This window comes from Podarcis cretensis (genome assembly GCF_951804945.1).
Source record: "Podarcis cretensis genome assembly, chromosome: 6".
NCBI classification, from domain to species: domain Eukaryota; kingdom Metazoa; phylum Chordata; class Lepidosauria; order Squamata; family Lacertidae; genus Podarcis; species Podarcis cretensis.
The window spans coordinates 79,779,220-79,800,209 of NC_137175.1; the positions used below are offsets into that span (position 1 = coordinate 79,779,220).

The window sequence follows — 20,990 nt, forward strand, 5'->3', positions numbered from 1 at the left end:
CGGTGCTCGGGCTCCCGTCCACAACCACTCCCCTCTCTTTCAGGGAGGAGAGTCTTTAGTCTTACAGAAAAGCTTCCTTTACTGCCAGTGGGAGCTTCCCCACCTCACTCCCAAGCCTAATTGCTGCCAAGGCTGGATCTGAAGGCACTATGAGCTGGCAATTTCCATGCTCTAGAATCAAGTAGGCTATGGGTTACAGAGTACCAACACCAAGAATGTAGGCATTGACCATCTGGCAAAGAGATACAGCTGCAACTTGGCAATGCAAAAGCAGATAGGACTTTCAGGGGCCTCAGACTGTTAAGTTCAGTCGCGGATGACTCTGGTGTTGCAGCGCTCATCTCACTTTACTGGCTGAGGGAGCCGGCATTTGTCCGCAGACAGTTTCTGGGTCAAGAGGCCAGCATGACTAAGCCACTTCTGGAGAAACCAGAGCAGCGCATGGAAACGCTGTTTACCTTCCCGCCGGAGCGGTACCTATTTATCTACTTGCACTTTGACGTGCTTTCGACCTGGTAGGTTGGCAGGAGCAGGGACGGAGCAACGGGAGCTCACCCCGTCACAGGGATTCAAACTGCTGACCTTCTGATCAGCAAGCCCTAGGCTCAGTGGTTTAGACCACAGTGCCACCTGTGTCCCATATGCATTTAATAAGCTGATGCATAAAAATGCTACTTTTTTGCACATCTTAACCAACGCTCAGATGACAGCCTGCATTTTGATTGAAAAACACTGCCACTACGGAAAAATTTCCAAGTGGCTATCACTAGTATCTATTTATCACACCCAGTCTTTCTCTGAGCAATGTGGGGCATTAGATAATGTGCTATACTCATTTTGTGGGGGAAGCCAATGTGCTGGAGATGAATTGCCTTCTCACCCAATCATGGTCTAATGTGGAGGGACAGAAAAGGAAGGATGACGTCTTGCTTCCTCCAGGAACCATGCTGCCATGTCTGGCTGGGGTTCCCACCAAATGCAGGCACTGCTGCAGCTAACAATGCAAATTATGGGAGCTGGGGAAACAGGATGGGCATTAGAAGGACTGTGGGTGACAGGGGCAGTGTAGTCATGGGTAAGGACAAAGGAAGAGCCCATCTAGTCCAGCATTCTCTTCTCATAGTGACCAACCAGAGATTCCTAGGTTGAAGCCCAGAAGCAGTGGCGTAGCGTGGGTTGTCAGCACCCGGGGCAAGGCAAGTAATTTGTGCCCCCTAACCCATGGACTTGCGCCCCCTAACCCGTGGATTTGCGCCCCCTAACCCTAACCCCCAGATGTTGCGCCCGGTGCGGATGGCCACCCTGCACCCCCCACGCTACGCCACTGCCCAGAAGCCAAACATTAGGGCAATAACTCCAGCAATGGCATTCTTCCATGGGGTGAGGGGGGCAGATTGGTGAAGCGGGTGGGTTGTGGGATCATCAGAGATGGCAAAGAATGGAGGGACACATTTAAAAAGGGAATTGTTCTGAATAAATAGAACCAAGGGTCAAGGAGAAGCGAATCACAAGGATGGCCATCAAGCCAGTGTTATGAAACCCACAGGCTTCTTGAGGTTACGTCAGTAACGTCTCAATACTTGTGAAACTTCTCAGACACACTTTCCTTAATACCATTCTATCCGTATCAGATTTCAGTGCCACTTCAAACGGCAGCTCATCGGATAAGAAGAGGAGGAGATAAAAAAAAAGAAAGAAAGCTTTGGTATTGCTTTCACTTGGCATTTTCTGCTTTAGGGAGAAATTATATTAAAATGGTAGAAGGGGGCCTTCCATTTGCAGCATTATTCTTATTCATCTTTTTCTGCAGCACACTGTAGAGTACAAATGCTTTCCCATTACTATCTTATATCTCAATCCTCTTTCTCCAGTGACTTGGCTTGTCAGTGCATATAGAACAGCTTACTGTCTGATTTTATTTTATTCTTTTGGTTTTTCCTTAAGTTATGGGCTAACATTACTTTCCCATCTTCCCAAGTTTAAAAGTGTTCTAATTATTGCTATTTTAAAAAGAGACGACACTGCGCAGGTGAAGAACTAACTACAGAAACGAAATATGGTTTTGTTTTTTGTTTTTAAAGAAAGGTCTTGGGAGACATGCATGATAGCATTAAACTGAACTCATTTGATTAAGGTGGCAGGTTAGCTTAGGAAAGCAGAAAAGCATATCGAGGGCTTATACTTACCGCACAGCCATCGTGAAGAACTTTGATGTAAGGATTGTTGTCATAAGACATCTCTTCATCGTTTGAGCCTAAGAACCTCAGTGCTTTGTCATAGCTGTCAGAAGACACGTCATGCCATGCCACTGACTGATGGCAGTTATAAGTGAAGTTCTGTCGGGCAGAGGCACTCAGTAGTTTAAGGAATGTCATTTGGACCATATTAATGGAATTGCCTTCAGCATCCACATAGGAAAGCTGAGGAGTAAAAACAAAAGAAAATACAGACCCATGAAACAGGTGCATAAACATGTCTTCGGTTCTCCTTTTAAAGTGCAAAACAAGATTACACTTGACACAAAAACACATTAACTGGCTTCCCTATAAATCAACTGACACAATCCTGTTTGCTGTCCCATTAAGAATGCAGTCAAGCTATGAATCAGTAAACAGAGCCTCTTTGGGCAGCGCTACATGATTACGCATTTGGGCCGCAAACTATTACCAGAAGCCGAAAACCGACGCAAATGGTGACCTGCAACCTTGCAACAAACAAACAAACATCATTCTACAGACACAACTTCAGTTTGCTACAACTCTGTGGCCTGGTTTAGATGCTTCCTTCCAACACCAGTCATGCCATTGGTTCCAACAATGAATCTTGTAATAATGCTTTTCTAGCCTTCTATACCTGTGAGAATGTATCGCATTTAAGTCCAATGTGCAGAAAAACAAGCTGTGAAACTTAACAAGTGTCAAAATCTTACGTTCTCCTCTTAGTTTAAGGGCCTGGGTGAAATGGACCTCCTTTGATTGGTCCTGCTTTCGCCTTGACATTTTAGCTCTCTTCATGCAAGGAGATTCTGAGGTAAATTTACTTAGTCCTTAACTTGTGCCTACTAGTGCCATTCTGAATTTCCTGTATCTGGAAGCTTTTAACGTCTGGTGTTTTATTATGTTTTTATATGTGCTGGAAACCCTCCAGAGTGGCTGGGGTATAAATAACAATATTATTACATACTTGACCATGCTAACTGAAGTTTTACAACCTGAAGCTAGAGTCACGGCTGAAAAGAAGTTTAAATCTGAACATCTTTTTCATCTTCAGCAACATACTGTTCTGTATGTGTCACACACACAAAACTCCTGCTTATCATAAAATAGTTTTGTTCTCAAAAAAAAAAAAAAAAATTCATTAGCACTTCAGATCAGTTACAGGTTTTTTGTACATCACTTTAGCTGAACTTAGCATCTGAAAAAAATAAAAAAGGTTTTACTAGTACTGCATTTCTTTTACCCGTACTATGTTTTCAATAACTTTCATAGTGGGAATGTGTTTTGATAGTCAGCAATACATTCTCCAGCAAGGACATGGTGAAAATAAAGTCCTCACCAGAATACCTATTTGAAATTTAATAATATTGCTTCTTATGCTGAGAGAATAAGTGGGGAAAAAATCTCATGAAAACAAAACAGTTGCTTTTTGTTGGGAATAAGATGAAAATTGTTTTATGCAATATAAAATATTTTTGGTCTCTCCCTCCCCAAAAGAAATAAAGAACTCCAAATTTGCCTTCATTTTAAAATATGCTTCCTCATTCCATTTAAGCAACTGAGATTTGCATTCAGAATTGACTGTTAAATTCAGGATTTATACCATGTGTTGGAAACTAACTTTGAATGCATCTTTGTAGCTACTGAAGTTAGTAAAATATGTCCATTTTTCTATTAATTGTTTAGGACATAACAATGAAAACATTATCAAGAATTCAACCTACTACTACACGACATAATATTAAAGAACAGGTCCAGCTCAGGGCCGGATTTAGGTTTGATGAGGCCCTAAGCTACTGAAGGTAATGGGGCCCTTTATATGTCCAGCTGTCAACAACAAATTGTCGCTGTTTTTTTGTGTTGACTATATGCTATATGGTAATTTATGGACCTAATAGGTATCTAAAGCCATTTGCACATGCAGAATGTAGGCACCATATATATAGAAATGAGCAAAACAGTGATATTTTAGGGAGCAGGCTAGCAGGCGGGGCCCATTACATACATCATAGGAGCCTACACAACACTGCTTCTGTATGTAGGTTTTACTTTATTTCTTTTTATCTTATATTTTGGAAATGTACATCCAGGTTTCTTTTCCCTTTAAATTTTTTGGGGGCTATAGCTTGTTTAGCTCATACAGTGGTACCTCTGGTTAAGAACTTAATTCATTCCGAAGGTCCGTTCTTAACCTGAGGTACCACTTTAGCTAATGGGGCCTCCCGCTGCCGCTGCACAATTTCTGTTCTCATCCTGAAGCAAAGATCGTAACCTGAAGTGTCTGTAACCTGAGGTATCACTGTATGTAAATTGGTCCAGCTGGAACCTTATTCAGTCAGCTTTGGGTTTACATGCAGTCGCCACCAGGTGTGCAGACTGAGGTTTCCACAGATAACACGATGAGGTGCTGATTAACACTAAAATGGGTTCATTGACTTGATACCAGTCTGACAGCTTTGTGAACGCACTCTTCTGCAAACAAATGCAGGGGGCACACTGAATATATGAACCAGTGCATGCAAAAAAATGTATAGGGGTGTCTTTAGTGCAAACTGAAGCAGAAGTAGGGTGAAGCTCCAACGCTAGAGTCTCTGCAGCAGTGTTGCTGCTGCGTAGTGGAAGGCCAACATGGCAGGGAAGTTAGTGTGGCGTAGGCATGCCTGCACTTTCAACCCAGTGCTCCCACTGCTATGCTTGCACTGCCACCCGCCTACACATTGCCTCACTCCTCTCCCTTCCATTAAGTTATCCAAAAATGCTGGCTTCCTGTCAGTGTTGTTGTGACAAGTTCTCAGCAACAGCTTATTAAGAAATCCTTCCCACTGCTCTTTTTCAATGCCTCTAGGTTAGACACGCTCTGGATTTTGCCATCTGTAAATCAAGGATGCACAGAGAGATTCTCCCAGGAGCTGTCCCTCAACTGCGGAATTTGTTTCCTCCAAAGATACAGCCAAGCTTGAGCCTGATGATCTGTCATCTGCCCCAAGTCCTGGAGATGGAGTGGACTATAATATAAACCAGCTGCAACTACGAGCAAGGGAAAGAAGAGGCCTTGCAGGCAGCAGAGAGCTCCTTGCGTACACTTTGGTCCTGACCCCTGAGCACCAGAAAGGAAACTACGGGCAAATGACTGAATGTGACGATGAAAGTCGCTCAGAACAAACTTGCACACAGATTGCCCATGGTGGGGATCAAAAGGGATGCAGTCAAAATGTCAAATACATTGCTGCCGTGTTGTATCTTGTGTAATTCCCAGAAAAGTAAATCTACATGCAGAGACCATGCTTTTTTCCACACTGATTGAGATTAATTTTGTGCTGTGCTTTCAGAGCCCCACCTCCACAGAGGGATGTTTGGGGTTTGTGTGTCCTGAGTTCAATTCATTTTTTGGTGTTTCGTTCTTGGGTGTGGTTGCAAATGGCCAATTGTCTTTCGCGCCAGACCCAGAAAAAGTGAACCTGCATGTTTTTCACCCTCTGATTGATTTTGCTGGACCTGGGCACGCGAGTATGGACTCAGTTGCCTATTAATTCCAGAGTAAAGATATTATGACTTACCAGCTTGCCTCTCTTAAATTCACTAAACCAGGTTCCTGGATTTTCCTTTGGCCATGATGAAATCCTTACCTGCAAGAGAAGATCAGATACGGCAAGTGTTAATTATGTCGGCAAGAAATGAGTAGGAATTAACAGAGTTTTACATAAACGCTGCTAAATTAATCTCCTTTTTTAAAAAAAGAAGACGACAACGCCTGGGCTCTGTGCCTAGTTCTAATCATATTTGCAGTTCTGCAGATAGAAATTTATATCCAATTCTCAGATTACATATTAAATAACCAGATACATTAATTGGATTGTTCAGACAGATCTGTGGGAAACCGGTTGCAAGTATTTTGTCTCTTGGCAGAGGGTCTGCCCAGATGGTCTTTGGCTTCAAATGTTATATAATCTTGTGATCCTAATTGAAACAGTTATGTCTTCCTGCAAGGTAGAGGGATGGACCATTAAAAGCTAACATAGATTTCCGCTGTACAGTCTCAGTCTGATCAGTGCCTGGTAGGGAAGATGTCCTGGGTCCTCATGGAAGGTGCTTAGAGCTTCCCTTTGGAGTTTATATGGATTTTCCACCTTCAACTTCTCCTCTGTGAATTGTACTGTCCATATCCTCTGAATATTTATCAGGGACAGGAAGGAGTCCTAGGGGTGGGCAGAGGAGCTGGAGGATGATCCAGGGGAAGGGGACGGCAATATGTGGGGTTCTGTGCCACCCATGAAGCTGCAGGTGGAATAAGAGGAAGAATCTAGGCAGTCAGAGATGGGGGAAGAGCTGTAGGAAGGCACAGAACTGGAAGGGACAGTCCCTAAGAGAGTTGGGCCATTAGAATCTCCTCCATCCTCCTCCCCCTCTTTCTCCGAGGATGGGCTGCTGGAGCTGCTGGAGCTGCCACACAACAGAAATTGACAGTTTCCGAGCACAATTCAAAGTGTTGGTGCTGACCTTTAAAGCCCTAAACAGCCTCAGTCCAGTATACCTGAAGGAGCATCTCCATCCCCATCATTCTGCCCGGACACTGAGGTCCAGCACAGAGGGCCTTCTGGTGGTTCTTTCGCTGTGAGAAACCAAGTTACAGGGAACCAGGCAGAGGCCCTTCTTGGTAGTGGCATCTGCCCTGTGGAACACCCTCCCACCAGATGTCAAGGAAATAAACAATTACCTAACATTTAGAAGACACCTGAAGGCAGCCCTGTTTAGGGAAGCTTTTAATGTTTAACAGATTATTATATTTTATTATTTTGTTGGAAGCTGCCCAGAGTGGCTGGGGAAACCCAGCCAGAGGGGCAGGGTATAAATAAGTTGTTGTTGTTGTTGTTGTTGTTGTTGTTGTTGTTGTTGTTGTTGTTGCAGGGTATAAATAAGTTGTTGTTGTTGTTGTTGTTGTTGTTGTTGTTGTTACTACTACTACTTGCACACACCATGCCAGATGAGGGGGGTTTCAGTGAGCTGGAAGGGGTGTAGTCATGCTGTTGCTCAAGCTGTCCCAGTTGGAGCAGAAGTCTGAAGAAGCAGATGCCTAGCTTGCTAATTAGCAGGAGTGGGGTGTAGATCCCTTGCACCTTAGGAGCTGATGCAATTGGTTGCTTTGCCAATGAAGAACTAGACTTCCCATAGCCTGTGCTCATAGGGCAGAGTGTGCTTTGGACAATGTTTGATATCTTATTTTGAGAAGCCACAGAATCTGATTTCAATACTTCATATTTCATAGTAGGAGAAGAACAGCCCTGTTGGATATGGCCAAAGTTTCTATCCTGCCCAACAGTCCTTTGGGCACACATTTAATTTGTGCTCATGGCTCTCAATCCAAGAAGCACATCATGTTTGGAGAAAAGATAACTTTAGAAACATGTAACTCCTCAAAATCGTTTCTCCTGCATATTCCCCATCTTACCTTAATGGCACATGGTAATTTATCATTAATAGAATTTGTACTGTTAAGATGGAAAGGGGTCAAGCCATTGCAAGAGGTGTTCAAATTTGGGGAGGTTGGATAGTTACAATGGAATGGTCTTGTTGGTGGGGTGCACATTTTTATTTATTTATGGTTATTACTTTGTCAAAATAAATAATAATATATAAAAATGTGCATTATGAGATAAACTTAAAATTCTGTATTTAAATACAGATTAAAATGTCAACTTTCATGCAGATTTAAAAAATTAAAAAATTGTAATTATGGAATAGTGTAGGAACAGGACAGAACCAGAAGGAGTGAACGCATTGGACCAGAAATAAAATTAGCTTTCCACCCTTAGCAAAGCAATGCAGAGATCTGATTCTGTGCATGAATCCCTTCAACAGGATTTGGGCTTGAGTGTGGAGATGCCCCATGTAAACAGTAGTCAGACAAGGAGATTGAGCAAGAAGAGTTGTCGTCCGCTTTCTGTGAGGAGAAGCAAAGAAGCAGCTGGCATGCACACACCGAAATGGTTCCCCAGAAAGGGTTAAGAAAAATAAGAACGGGGGAAAAAGCATGACTTTATTTTCCAGGATGGAGCCTGAGCTTCATGCCCTCATTAGAAATGGCTACACAGCTGTGGTTTGAGAAAGAAAAGAAATGTTGTGGCAAGCAGGTGCAGTCAGCTTACATCTGCACTGCATGAGGGATTGGGGAGGGCCTCCGATCTCTGCTAACACTGTATTATCACTTCACTGCTTTGTTCAAATTTATGTAAATGTAATGGAGTAATTATCCTGCAAGGAAAGGCACATGAACAAAAATGTGACAGGATTTCCCCCCCTGTTTTAGTCACAATCTTGAAGCAGGACAGTAGGAGCCGTCAACAACAAATGCGGGGAAGATGGGTACTTACTCCTTCTGACTTCTTATCTGGATATATGCAAGTTTCTCCGCCTGCTGTGAAATTACAGTACACTTTGAAAGAGTCCCCAGAACAACCCTGGTTAGGATCAATCCAATACTCTCCTGTGAAATGAAGAAGAAGGGGAATTACTTCCAATAATTCATTACGCTGATGCTCAGCCTTTACTGCCATCTAAATGAGGTTGTAAAAAAAATATGCAGTGATGAGATTAGACATTTTGTACCTTTGCACAGAATAAAATGGCCTCCCTATTATTTTCTGCTCTCGCAATATAGGCTTGTGCATTTATCTTGTGCTTCAGAAAACATAGGCAACAATTTTTGAAGGACTTTACAGCGACACTGCGTGGGAGTCAGAACCACAGCAGACAAATACACTGGTCAACAACGACTTTTTCCTCAGGGGCACAGCACCCGTGGAGTGAGAAACCAGCTAAGTAGGTTGAACAGCAGGTCCAGAATCGAACCTCTATCAGGCATACAGCCTGAGGGGGGAAGGAGGAGGGAGATCTGTGATACACACATAAATCAGCACCACTGTAATGAGCAAGAATTGCTTTACACAATTATAAATATGGTTTGCTCTCCCAGGACTGTGCTACTTTAGAATGTAAAGGAGGAATCACATTCTTGAATAGTTCTCATGTATTCGAATGCTCCCTGCATGTAGAAAACCTGCAGGTCAGGAAGGAGGCTAGATGTTCCCTGATGTGCTAGCTTTCTACGGACAAGGGATTTTTGACATGGGTAAATAAGCAACCATATGATATCCTTAACAAGAAGTGGTGCAGTTCCAACAGAAAGGTACAATGAGTAAAGTGGAAGAGGGGGGAAGCTGAGTCTGAAGGAAATATCACCCTTCGGGTACAAGTGCAGCTTTGACACAATAAAAACAATATTGCCTTTGAGGCTATCAAAACCTAAGACTGGGTCAATAAACAATAAAATATAACTGTTATAAACTGTATGAATTTTTGTGTGGTGATTATTATGAACTGCCGGCTCTGTTCACCTTATGCAGCTTCTCATAAGACCTGCTTAATTCCTCCTCAAGACCACATCTCTTTTTTCTTTGCAATGAAACGAACATGTTCTATACAGTAACTAAAATATACTTGATAAAAGGAGGGAAACATCACATGATAAAAGGAATATGAAAGCAGAAAGGCAGCGTGAATGCTAGTCTCTTCATTTAAGACTTGCCATAGGGTTAAAGAAAATTCCAGCTAAGACAGAGAATTATAAATCAGATTCCTCTTGAACAACATGGCTTGTTTTCTATTGCTCTACAACCTACTGCAGCTGAATGTAGTAAATATTAGTGATATAAATGCTATTTAAATGCAAGTACTGTATATATTTGCTGTTTAATGTGGGGCTGCCGTTGGGTCTGGAAGCTTCAGCTATAGCTGGTGCAGAAATCTGAGGATGGACTAGTGATGGGAACGGACTACTGCCAGCATATTTTACTGCTGTTAGAGACCTGCACTAGCTTCCAATCTGCTTCTTGGACCAGGTTCAAAGCCTTGAACAACTTGGGCTCAGGATATCTTAAAGACTGCCTTGCCTGACTGTCCCACCTCAATCACAGAGATGATCTGGGGGAGAACCATGAGTTGGTCCCTCATAAACCAGAAGTATGATTCATGTCAAGAAGGAAACATACAATACCTTCAGTGTAGGAGACCCTACTCTTTGCAATTCCTTCCCACTAGAAATCAGGCAGACACCGTCTCTGCTAAGTTTCAGACCTCAGCTTAAAACAGCATTGTTTCAGGAAACCTTTGCATCATGAATGTTGCTCTATGGTTCTACTATGCTTTTTAAATTGAGTATGTTTTATTTTTTCTGTAAGCTGCTTTGGGACATATGCCATGTCTTCTTATGGTCACTGCCTAACCCCTGCATGTCAATCCTGGCCCACTCAGCCATTTTTTTTTTCTGTTATATTTTATTACATTTTCACATATACACTCCAATACAGAATATTTCTTTTCTTTTCTTTTGTTGACTTCCCATCCCGTTTTCCATGGTGTTTTCCATTTCTCCGCCTTTGCCGCACCCTATCTTCTGTCTCTTGGACCATAACAACAATTCAATAATCTCTAATTCCTTCCATTTCTCATAGTTGCAATCCTGCTTACGCGATCATCATTCTATAGTATTTCTTTAAGTGGTCCCCCCCCAAAAAAAAGGCTTCCATTCTCCCACAAAACAATCCTCATTCGGTTTTCTTATTTTCGCGGGTGGCGCTGTGGGTAAAAGCCTCAGCGCCTAGGGCTTGCCGATCGAAAGGTCGGCGGTTCGAATCCCTGCGGCGGGGTGCGCTCCCGCTGCTCGGTCCCAGCGCCTGCCAACCTAGCAGTTCGAAAGCACCCCCGGGTGCAAGTAGATAAATAGGGACCGCTTACTAGCGGGAAGGTAAACGGCGTTTCCGTGTGCGGCTCTGGCTCGCCAGAGCAGCGATGTCACGCTGGCCACGTGACCCGGAAGTGTCTCCGGACAGCGCTGGCCCCTGGCCTCTTAAGTGAGATGGGCGCACAACCCCAGAGTATGTCAAGACTGGCCCGTACGGGCAGGGGTACCTTTACCTTTACCTTTAACTTTGCCAAAGTTAGTCCACCATATTTCTTATCCATTCTTCCCACTCAGCCATTTTAGTGATTCCAGGGAAATTACAAGGCTGAGTTTAGGGGGTTGCGCACCCTATTGAGTTTGTTAATGCCTTTCTCTTGGGCCCAACAAAACCTTTGCCTCAGCTGAAGCAGGAACAAAGCTGGTAATTATTACTCATGTGGTAATTATCTCATCATCACCACCACTACCACCAATCTCCCACCATCAATACCACCTTTAGCTGGTCTCAGAAGACCTCTCTGCAGATGCCCCGTGATAATGTCTGGGCAACCAATGGCAACAATTCCTGGTAAGTACACAATCCCCTTTCCTCTTCTGAAATTGCTCTTCAGCCATGCTGCCAAGTTTTGCATTCTCCTCCTTTATCACCATTGTGTGCAGTTATAATCCCTGAACACTTGGAGTGTCTGTCTTTGATCATGCTATTTAAAACAAATTGATATTCACAGTACCACGTAGCACTTTTCCTGCACAGTAAAGGTGAATTATTTTTACTTCTTCAGCAAATATTTCATAAGTGGAGATGCCATCCTCCCTCGTCCACCCATAAACAAGCTAACAGTCCCCCCTGCCCCCGCTCAGAAACAAAGTTTCTTCAGGTGGTGCTAAAGTACTAAGGGCTTTTTTTAAAAAAACAAAACAAACCCTGCATGAATGGATTTAATAGGCATTTTATTTAGTTCTTTTTAGAGGCTTTATTAGCCATATAACTAGAATAAATGACCTGACATTATAGTTTAGCAAATCACAACTTCAGCGCATTTGCCTTTTGTCATGTAACATTAACATACCATCTGGGAAGTCTGGGTGACAGAGCTGGAGATCCTTGCATGTTCGGGCTGGGTTGTTCTGAGTCCCCATTGGGTATTTCATGTGCTCAATGTCCTGCTTCAGAGAGTTAAGTGAGCCAAAGATCTCCTCCATGCCGTCGGTGTAATCCAGGATGCTGTCGGCTGCATCGGACATCATGGCATCTGAAGATCTTCTGGTCTTTTTGGGTGACTGGATTGGCAAAGGTTGAATCACCTCGCCCGGAGGGCCCTGGGGAAAGCAAAAGCAGTGACCTTTCTCTGCCACTTTTTTTAGAAAGTCACACAAGATTGGGTAAAAAGCCTAAGGGATATTAAGCTATTCACTTGGATTCAGGGCGTGAAAAGAAAATCCTCTTAAAAGCAAGACTGCGGCATCAAGGTGGCAGTTGGAAGCCACACAGAGGATTCCCAGGGGTTCTCTGCAGGGGACTGGCTTCCCCCTTCTGATTTTTGACCCTTCAAACTTCCACATTCAGGTGGCAAAAGAAGTACATTTGTCTCATTCCGGGCCATGTTAAGCCTCTGACAGCTAAGGGAAGGGGGAGGCCTCAAAACCTCCACTTTCTCTGTTGGTCAACAGCTTTGTATAGCTGGAGGGTACAGCTTTGAACATGGACTCATTCAGAACAGGACCAAGCTACTTTCTGGTGGTTTATTTTTCTTGCTACTAAAAAAATAAAATGCTTTGGCTTATTTCCGAGATATAATGGCTCACTCGTTTATACTTGTGGCCCACTGAGCTGCCTTCAGTCCTATCAGGGAAAAAGGTGGCGTAAAAAATAAATATAGGAGAAGGAGGAGGAAGAGGAGAAGGAAAGCCCAACAGCTACATATTGTGGCCTGGTAACTCCCTTGTATTTGCAGAGACAGACAGACAGACAGACAGACAGACAGACAGACAGACAGACAGACAGGAGTTTTACTAAGCCACTGTTTGGCTTCCATAGCTAATACTTATGATTATTAAAATTATTGTAACTGACAGATGAGTTGCATTTGGTCTGTGTCACACATTAGGTCCACAGACAAAGAGCTGATGAGGGTAATTGCTGTTTTGTATTTACAAACAAGTTGCACTTAAAAATCAGGCCAGAGTCAATGCTGCGTATCAGAAAATCAGTGCATCCTTTATTTCACACCAATTTGATAACTTAGCCTGATATTACTGCTGCAGCATTTGACTATGAAATATGTGCTTCAAGTAGGACTGATCAAATATTCACACACGGAAATGTGGACATTGACAGATTACCTATTAGTGTAACTTATAAAAGCCAATTTAAATGTTGGGTTTAAAATGTCAATAATTGCAAAGAGGGAGAGGGAGAAATCTTACGAGACTGCAAGCTCCGCATGAAACTCTTGCCAATCCCTGCTATTTGATGTGTATCTAGTGTTCCCTGATTAAGCAAGTAACGTTTTCCACCCAGGCAATCCTAAAAATAAACAATAAATTTTGGTGACCTGTACTAATCAGGGAAATTTTCACCATTTCACTATTTTTTTTCCATAAGTTGTTTACTGTTTTGCTAGTTGTAGAAAGCGGCAAGGAGCTATAGATACACAGAACATGAATCCTCATCAAGAGGATGTGGTTTTCACCCAATAACTAGCATAACACTTGCAAATTTCATTAGGTAAGTATCCATTTTACTTACAGGAGGTCCAGGGGGTCCAGGTAAACCGCCATCACCCTTCTGACCACCAGGACCCTATGAAGGAGTACAAGGGAAACCGTATTAGTGGTCATTTTGTAACCAACTGGAACAAATAATAATCAGCAATGGAAAAAGAAAGATGAATTTGAGAACAAAGTGACTTACTGTTGAACCTTTAGAGCCTTTGGGTCCTTGGGGTCCCTAAAAGAAAAAAGAAAAAGGTAGGTATCATTAGACGATGTTGCATTTGCCGAGGTGCAAATGTCAAAACTGATGGGCATGGCAGGAGACATGCTGGGTGCGGCTACTTACAGGTAAGCCAGGTGGACCAGGAGGACCAAGTGGGCCAGCAGAACCAGGAATTCCCTTGAAAAAGAAGATGTACAAAGTCAAGTTATTCTAGACACCCTCTGAAAGCTGAGGACCTGACTCTATTGGTGCTAAAAATTACATAGACAGCGAGTTGCAAGTGAAACTGCTGGAGTTCTATCAAGCCAAGAATGCAGGCTTGCTTGCTTGTTTTGGTTTTGTTTGCATAATATGGATGAGAAATATTGAAAAACAGGGTTGTTGTTTTTTTGTAAATATCAAAAGGATCGTAAGAACTGAGATTTCATTTAACCCACAAATCTCTTAAACAATTTGAAGGGTTGCATGAGAAAGCAAGCAGAAATTTGTTGGGTGTCGTTAGCAACATTGTGGCAAATGAGTGGGAAAACAAAGAGAAATCTTCAAAACAGGCATAGGGTTAGGAAAAATTGGTATGTCACGCTGATGAATAAGCCAATATCATTTAATCAGACAGAAATAATTAACACAGGCTCCCAATTACTGGCTTATGGGGATGGGGGATGCCCCTAAATCTACTGTGATGGTATAAGATCACTATTACTATTAAGGCTTTAATTTAACAGAAGGTACATTTGCAAACATCTTGTATACTAGTCTTCTGTGTTTTGAGCTCACGGTTTTCTTTTTCTCTCTGTTGGTGTGGTCTTCTACAATTATTTTTGAACTATGTTTTCCAAAGTGTTTTGTTTTGTTTTGTTTTCTTTTCTTTTCGGTAACTGCACAAAAAAGTAGACACAACCCAAAAGGAAATTCTCCCATGCAAGCTGAGCTGCCCCCGGAGTATTTAATTGACATCTTTTAAAAGGAAAATAGCTCACTAGTAAAATATAGGAGCTCACATTTCCCGGCCTTCCTTATTTAAAGAGTTTCCATTGTCAGAGCAGATTGTGGTTCTGCTATTCATCTGCCCTCATAAATCTAATTTCCCCCCCAGTGCTGAACAGATTTGTTCTATATACCCAGAACTATGCAAGAATATGCTAGTTTGGAGAGAGACTGGTCGGTTAACAGGAATGAAACCAATAAGAAAAGTGTGTGTGTGTTTTACTAACTCCATCTCCTTTGGCTCCAGTGGCTCCCTGGGGGCCCGGCAGACCCCTGTCACCCTTTTCTCCCTGTTCTCCTGGAGGTCCGATCAAGCCAATCAAACCAGGATGTCCCTGGAAAATATCCAAATTAAAGATTGCAGTTAATTTTATATTATTTTAAAAAAAACAACTTTAAAAAATGAATGGGCTACCTCAAATTTAAAACAAATAAATCACTACATTATGAGAGTTAACGGATGCATCAAGTACTTTTCGTTTGGGTTACACACGAAGGACAAATTTTCACACACCTTTTCACCCTTGGAACCTGGATCTCCTTTCAAGCCAGGCAAGCCAGGTGGTCCCTACGGAGATCAAGGACAAGCACGTTAAATGGAGACATGACTTTATTTTGCAATTTTGTGATATTTACCTGAACCACAAAAAGGCCCTGCTGTGCAGGTATAATCACATTTTCCAGCATTCAATGGGCAATGTTGGAGCACGCACCGCAGGGCAGAAGGTGACCTTAAGCAAAGTGACCTTACAATGAGCGCAGATCGGAGTAGTTCATTGCACTAATGGCGTACGCCAATTTGAACCCACCTTAAGTGACATTTAAAGGTCCCAGTTTGGTTCTGAAGAGATTCACTGATGCACAAACCATTTGAACAAGTTTTCGATGTTCCTGTTTTCTTAGTTTTGCTTTTGGGCAGTTTTACCCACCCACCAGGGACACGGGTGGCACTGTGGGTTAAACCACAAAGCCTAGGGCTTGCTGATCAGAAGGTCGGCGGTTCGAATCCCTGCGACGGGGTGAGTTCCCGTTGCTCAGTCCCTGCTCCTGCCAACCTAGCAGTTCGAAAGCACGTCAAAGTGCAAGTAGATAAATAGGTACCGCTCTGGCGGGAAGGTAAACGGCGTTTCCATGCGCTGCTCTGGTTCACCAGATGCTGCTTAGTCATGCTGGCCACATGACCCGGAAGCTGTACGCCGGCTCCCTCGGCCAATAAAGCGAGATGAGCGCCACAACCCCAGAGTTGATAAAGACTGGACCTAATGGTCAGGGGTCCCTTTACCTTTACCTTTACCCACCCAACATTAGGGGCAGTGACAGGATTTAAGCAGTGGAAATAGGGTCTGGGAGGAAAATATGGAAAATCGGCAAAATGTCCAGGATCGCTTGATTGATTTCTGCAAAAAAAGTTCAACAACCTTTGTGCCCTGAATTTTAGAAATAGAAATTTTAGAAACAAAATCCATGTTATCATCTCTGGCAATGCTGATTGCCTGCCAGGGAAATGGAATCCAGTTGCAAACACCCTCCCAGGGTCTCCTCCAACAAGTGATCAGCATTGTTGAATGACAGCACTGATCAAATGTTCATTGAGGGAAAAGAGGGAGACTGTTGTTTTTTTATAATAATTTTTATTAATTTTCCACACAGATAATAAAGAACAATATAAAACAGTATAACTTCAAGCTCATCGGTTCATACCCTTCTTTCTTTGACTTCCCCATACCTCCCCATCCCTGCATCCTTGTTTAATAATTCTTTAGCAACCCTTAAGTCCATTGTCTTAATTCCCTTTCATAAAAATTTCTTAAGTTTTTTTGTTTACTGCTGCAATTCTTTACTTCTTACCCCCTGACATCTTAACATTCCTCAATTTTGCAATTATTTTTAAGATATATTTTGAATTTCTTCCAGTCCTCTTCCACTGTCTCTTTCCCCTGGTCCCGGATTCTGCCCGTCATCTCGGCCAGTCCCATAAAGTCAATCACCTTTGTTTGCCATTCTTCCAGAGTAGGTAGTTCTTGCATCTTCCAATACTTTGCCAGTAGAATTCTTGCTGCTGTAGTGGCGTACATAAAGAAAATCCTATCCTTCCTTGACACCACTTGGCCCACCATGCCCAAAAGGAAAGCCTCTGGTTTCTTAGGAAAAGTCCACTTAAGGACCTTCTTAATTTCATTATAGATCATTTCCCAGAAAGCTTTAACCTTTGGGCAGGTCCACCAGAGGTGGTAGAAAGTGCCTTCAGTCTCATTACATTTCCAACACTTATTACTAGGCAAATGATATATTTTTGCAAGCTTGACTGGGGTCATGTACCACCGGTAAATCATTTTCATAATGTTTTCCTTTAAGGCATTACATGCAGTAAATTTAATACCGGTGGTCCATAACTGTTCCCAGTCAGCAAACATGATATCATGACCGATATCTTGTGCCCATTTAATCATAGCTGATTTCACCATTTCATCCTGTGTATTCCATTTTAACAGCAAGTTATACATTTTTGATAAGTTCTTAGTATTGGGTTCCAGCAATTCTGTTTCTAATTTTGACTTCTCTTTCTGAAATCCTATTTTCCTGTCCTGTTTAAACGTCTCATTTATCTGATGGTAGTGTAACCAATCTCGAACCTTAGGCTTTAGTTTCTCATAACTCTGAAGTTTCACCCTTTCGCCATCGTATTCTAAAATCTCATGATATTTTGGCCATTTAGAATCCATATTAAGCTTTTTTACTTCCCTAGCTTCCATTGGTGACACCCACCTAGGGGTTTTACTTTCCAACAAATCTTTATATCTAATCCAAACGTTATACAATGCTTTCCTTACAATATGGTTTTTAAAACTTTTATACACCTTTACCTTGTCGTACCATAAGTATGCATGCCAACCAAAACTATTATCGTACCCTTCCAGATCCAAAATGTCAGTATTCTCAAGAAGTAGCCAGTGTTTCAACCAGCAGAAAGCTGCTGATTCATAATAAAGTCTTAAGTCCGGCAGGGCAAACCCCCCTCTATCCTTTGCATCAGTTAAAATCTTAAATTTAATTCTGGGCTTTTTGCCCTGCCAGACAAATTTTGATATGTCTTTCTGCCACTTCTTGAAACAGTCCATCTTGTCCACAATCTGCAACGTCTGGAATAAGAACAGCATTCTAGGCAATACATTCATCTTAATAGTAGCGATTCGGCCTAACAAGGAAAGTTTCAACCTTGACCATATTTCCAGATCCTTTTTAACTTCTGACCAACTTTTTTCATAATTATCCTTAAATAAGTTCACATTCTTGGATGTTAAGTTTACCCCCAGGTATTTTACCCTTTTTGTTATTTCCAAGCCTGTTTCATTCTGAAAACTCTCTCTTTCTTCCATTGTTAAATTTTTTTCCAACACTTTCGTTTTTTGTCTATTCAATTTAAAACCTGCTACTCGACCAAATATTTCAATTAGTTCTAATACTCTTTTAGTACTAGTGTCTGGCTGTTGCAAAGTCAATACTAGATCATCTGCAAATGCTCTTAATTTATATTGTCTAACTCCGACCTGAACTCCTTTGACCAACTGGTCCTTTCTGATCATGTTTAACAAAACCTCCAGGACTGATATAAAAAGCAAAGGGGATATTGGGCAACCCTGTCGTGTACCTTTTTCTATAGGTATTTCTTCTGTTACCACATTATTTACAATTAATTTGGCCTTTTGTTGAGAATATATTGCACCTATACCGTTTTCAAAACCTTGGCCTACCCCCATCCCTTGGAGATTCTTTTTCATAAAAGTCCAACAAATGTTGTCAAAGGCTTTCTCCGCGTCCACAAAAATCAAAACTGCTTTCCTGTTAATGTCAACGTCCAGCAGCTCCAAAATGTCTATAATATTTCTCACATTGTCTGACATATGTCTACCTGGGAGAAAGCCTGTTTGGTCCTTATGAATCTCTTCTGCCAACACTCTTTTCAATCTTTTTGCCAAAATGTCTGCAAAAATTTTGTAATCCACATTGAGTAAAGATATAGGGCGGTAGTTTTTGACCTGGTTCTTCTCAGTCTCTGTTTTCGGTATAAGTGAGATGAAAGCCTCTTTCCACGATTCAGGTGCCTTTTTCCCCTTCAAAATTTCATTGCAAACTTCCTTCAATGGTTGTGTCAGCCATTCTTTCAGCATTTTGTAGTATTTGGCCGTCAGGCCGTCTGGTCCTGGTGATTTTCCCAATTTCATATTTTGAATGGCACCCTCTATTTCTTGTTCTGTTATTTCCTCATTTAAGATCCTTTTACTTTGTTCTGGAATTTTTGGTAGACCGTATTTTCTGATGAATTCTTCTGTTTCTTGTTCGTTGATTGGCCCTTGTGCATACAATTTCTTAAAAAAACTTTGAAAACAATTGTTGATCTCATTGGGTTTGTGGATAATTTTTCCATCCATTTCTAGACTTGTTACAGTATTCATTTTCTGCCTTTTTTTCAATTGCCATGACAGAAGTTTCCCACATTTATCCACTGATTCAAAGGTTCTTTGTCTCATTTGCTTTATCTTCCATTCTATTTGTTGGTTCATGAGCTCCATGTACTGCATCTGATAAAACTTTATTTCTCTCAAAATCTCATGGGACTTTGGTTTAGACCTCAACTTCTTCTCTCCTTCTTTTATTTTTTCTAAAATTTTTTCCTTCTTCTCATTTTGTTGCTTCCTCTTTATAGAATTTTGTTGAATTAGGAAACCTCGCATCACGGCTTTGCTTGCGTCCCAGATTATTCTTTTTTCCACATCTGTTTTCCTGTTGATCTCAAAGTAATCTTTTAATGTTTTAAGGGCCTTCTTGTAGATCTCTTCATCCTTAAATAGGGTGTCATTCATTCTCCATCTAAAGGATCCAGTTGTTGTTAGTTAAGAGGGAGACTGTTGAGTGTAACAGTGTGTGTGTGTGCATCTTGATCCACAACATGGAAGTCTGCATAAGTTCCCTCTAAGGATAGATGTTTTGAGACATTGTGGGGCATTGCTTTGTCTGAGAATTTAAACCATCATGAGATGGTTCTAAGAGGGGTTACAAAATGAGCCCATTTGGATGTTTTATGGTTTCCATTGATATCTACTATATATTTTGGAAAATGGTTTGTCTGTACGTTTGTTTACTACAGGTTTTGCTGCCTCCAGAGATATTGTCACCAAATTTGGCATGAGGGTTCCAGAGGTGGGAGCAGTGGCCATCGATGATTGGATGCTGCCTGCCATTTTGAATCAAGATGAGGATTGAAAACTGACTTTGATGTGATTTTACCCATTGGGGGGGTGGCAGCAGTTCAGCCACCTCTCAAGATATCATTCCCAAACTTGCCAGACAGGTTCCCAAGGTGGGGGGTGGGGATCTACATTAACATTTGGATGCTGGCTGTCATTTTGAATCAAGCAGGTGGACCAAAACATGACTTTGGTGTGACTTTACCCAATTTTTGGCATGGCTTCAACTGCCTCTCAAGACATTCTTGACATGTAAGTTTGCGGGGAGAGGCCGGGGAACAGTCTTTGTTCATGTTTGGTCACCAAGAACCATTTTGATTCAAGAAGGCAGGCTGATGGCAGACTTTGGTGTGACTTCGCCCATTTTTTGGGCTAAGGTTTGGCCGACTCTCAAGTTATTGTTGTCAAATTTCCCACAAGGGTTCCCAAGGTGGGGATGGAGGCCTGCCTCAACCTGCACCAAAATATAACTATGGATTGACTTCACCTGATCTTTGATGGGATAGGCTCAAACTCATCATCCATTTAAATACCACAATAGTTTTTGGTTTCTAAACATACCCAGGAAGCACTAATGCTTTATAAATAAAAACCATGTCCTGCATGTACCCCCAATGACATGTCTCTATGTGGTGAGGTTACCTTATCGATATGTGACTCTTCTAATAATAATAATAATAATAATGATAATAAATTTTATTTATACCCCACCCTCCCCTGCTCAGGGCGGTTAACAAGCAATAATAAAAACAAGTTGAATGAATACAACTTAAAAACAAGATTAAAATACAACATTGAGACATTCTAAGATGTCCCTTCAAAGAATCTATTTTATTATGATGTCTGCAAAAATGTATTGAACCTTT

At 41.8% G+C, this 20,990-nt stretch overlaps 1 protein-coding gene and 1 long non-coding RNA gene across 5 annotated transcripts in view; one reads left to right on the forward strand and one right to left on the reverse strand.

Moving 5' to 3' along the window:
* LOC307218981 overlaps window positions 1-5,516 on the forward strand; it is a 95,817-nt gene extending 90,301 nt beyond the window's left edge. The window contains exons 3-4 of the long non-coding RNA XR_013840221.1: window positions 3,903-4,018; window positions 5,062-5,516. This is a non-coding gene — a long non-coding RNA (uncharacterized lncRNA). The remainder of the gene's footprint in view (window positions 1-3,902; window positions 4,019-5,061) is intronic.
* Window positions 1-20,990, reverse strand: part of COL11A1 (collagen type XI alpha 1 chain) — a 270,407-nt gene that overhangs the window by 2,605 nt on the left and 246,812 nt on the right. For all 4 annotated transcript variants that reach the window (XM_079981011.1, XM_079981009.1, XM_079981010.1 and 1 more), the window contains 9 exons: window positions 15,393-15,446; window positions 15,106-15,213; window positions 14,015-14,068; window positions 13,868-13,903; window positions 13,703-13,756; window positions 12,024-12,273; window positions 8,585-8,697; window positions 5,774-5,842; window positions 2,187-2,420 (listed from right to left, as the gene is read on the reverse strand). In XM_079981011.1, coding sequence (XP_079837137.1) covers window positions 2,187-2,420; window positions 5,774-5,842; window positions 8,585-8,697; window positions 12,024-12,273; window positions 13,703-13,756; window positions 13,868-13,903; window positions 14,015-14,068; window positions 15,106-15,213; window positions 15,393-15,446 — 972 coding nt within the window. The remainder of the gene's footprint in view (window positions 1-2,186; window positions 2,421-5,773; window positions 5,843-8,584; window positions 8,698-12,023; window positions 12,274-13,702; window positions 13,757-13,867; window positions 13,904-14,014; window positions 14,069-15,105; window positions 15,214-15,392; window positions 15,447-20,990) is intronic.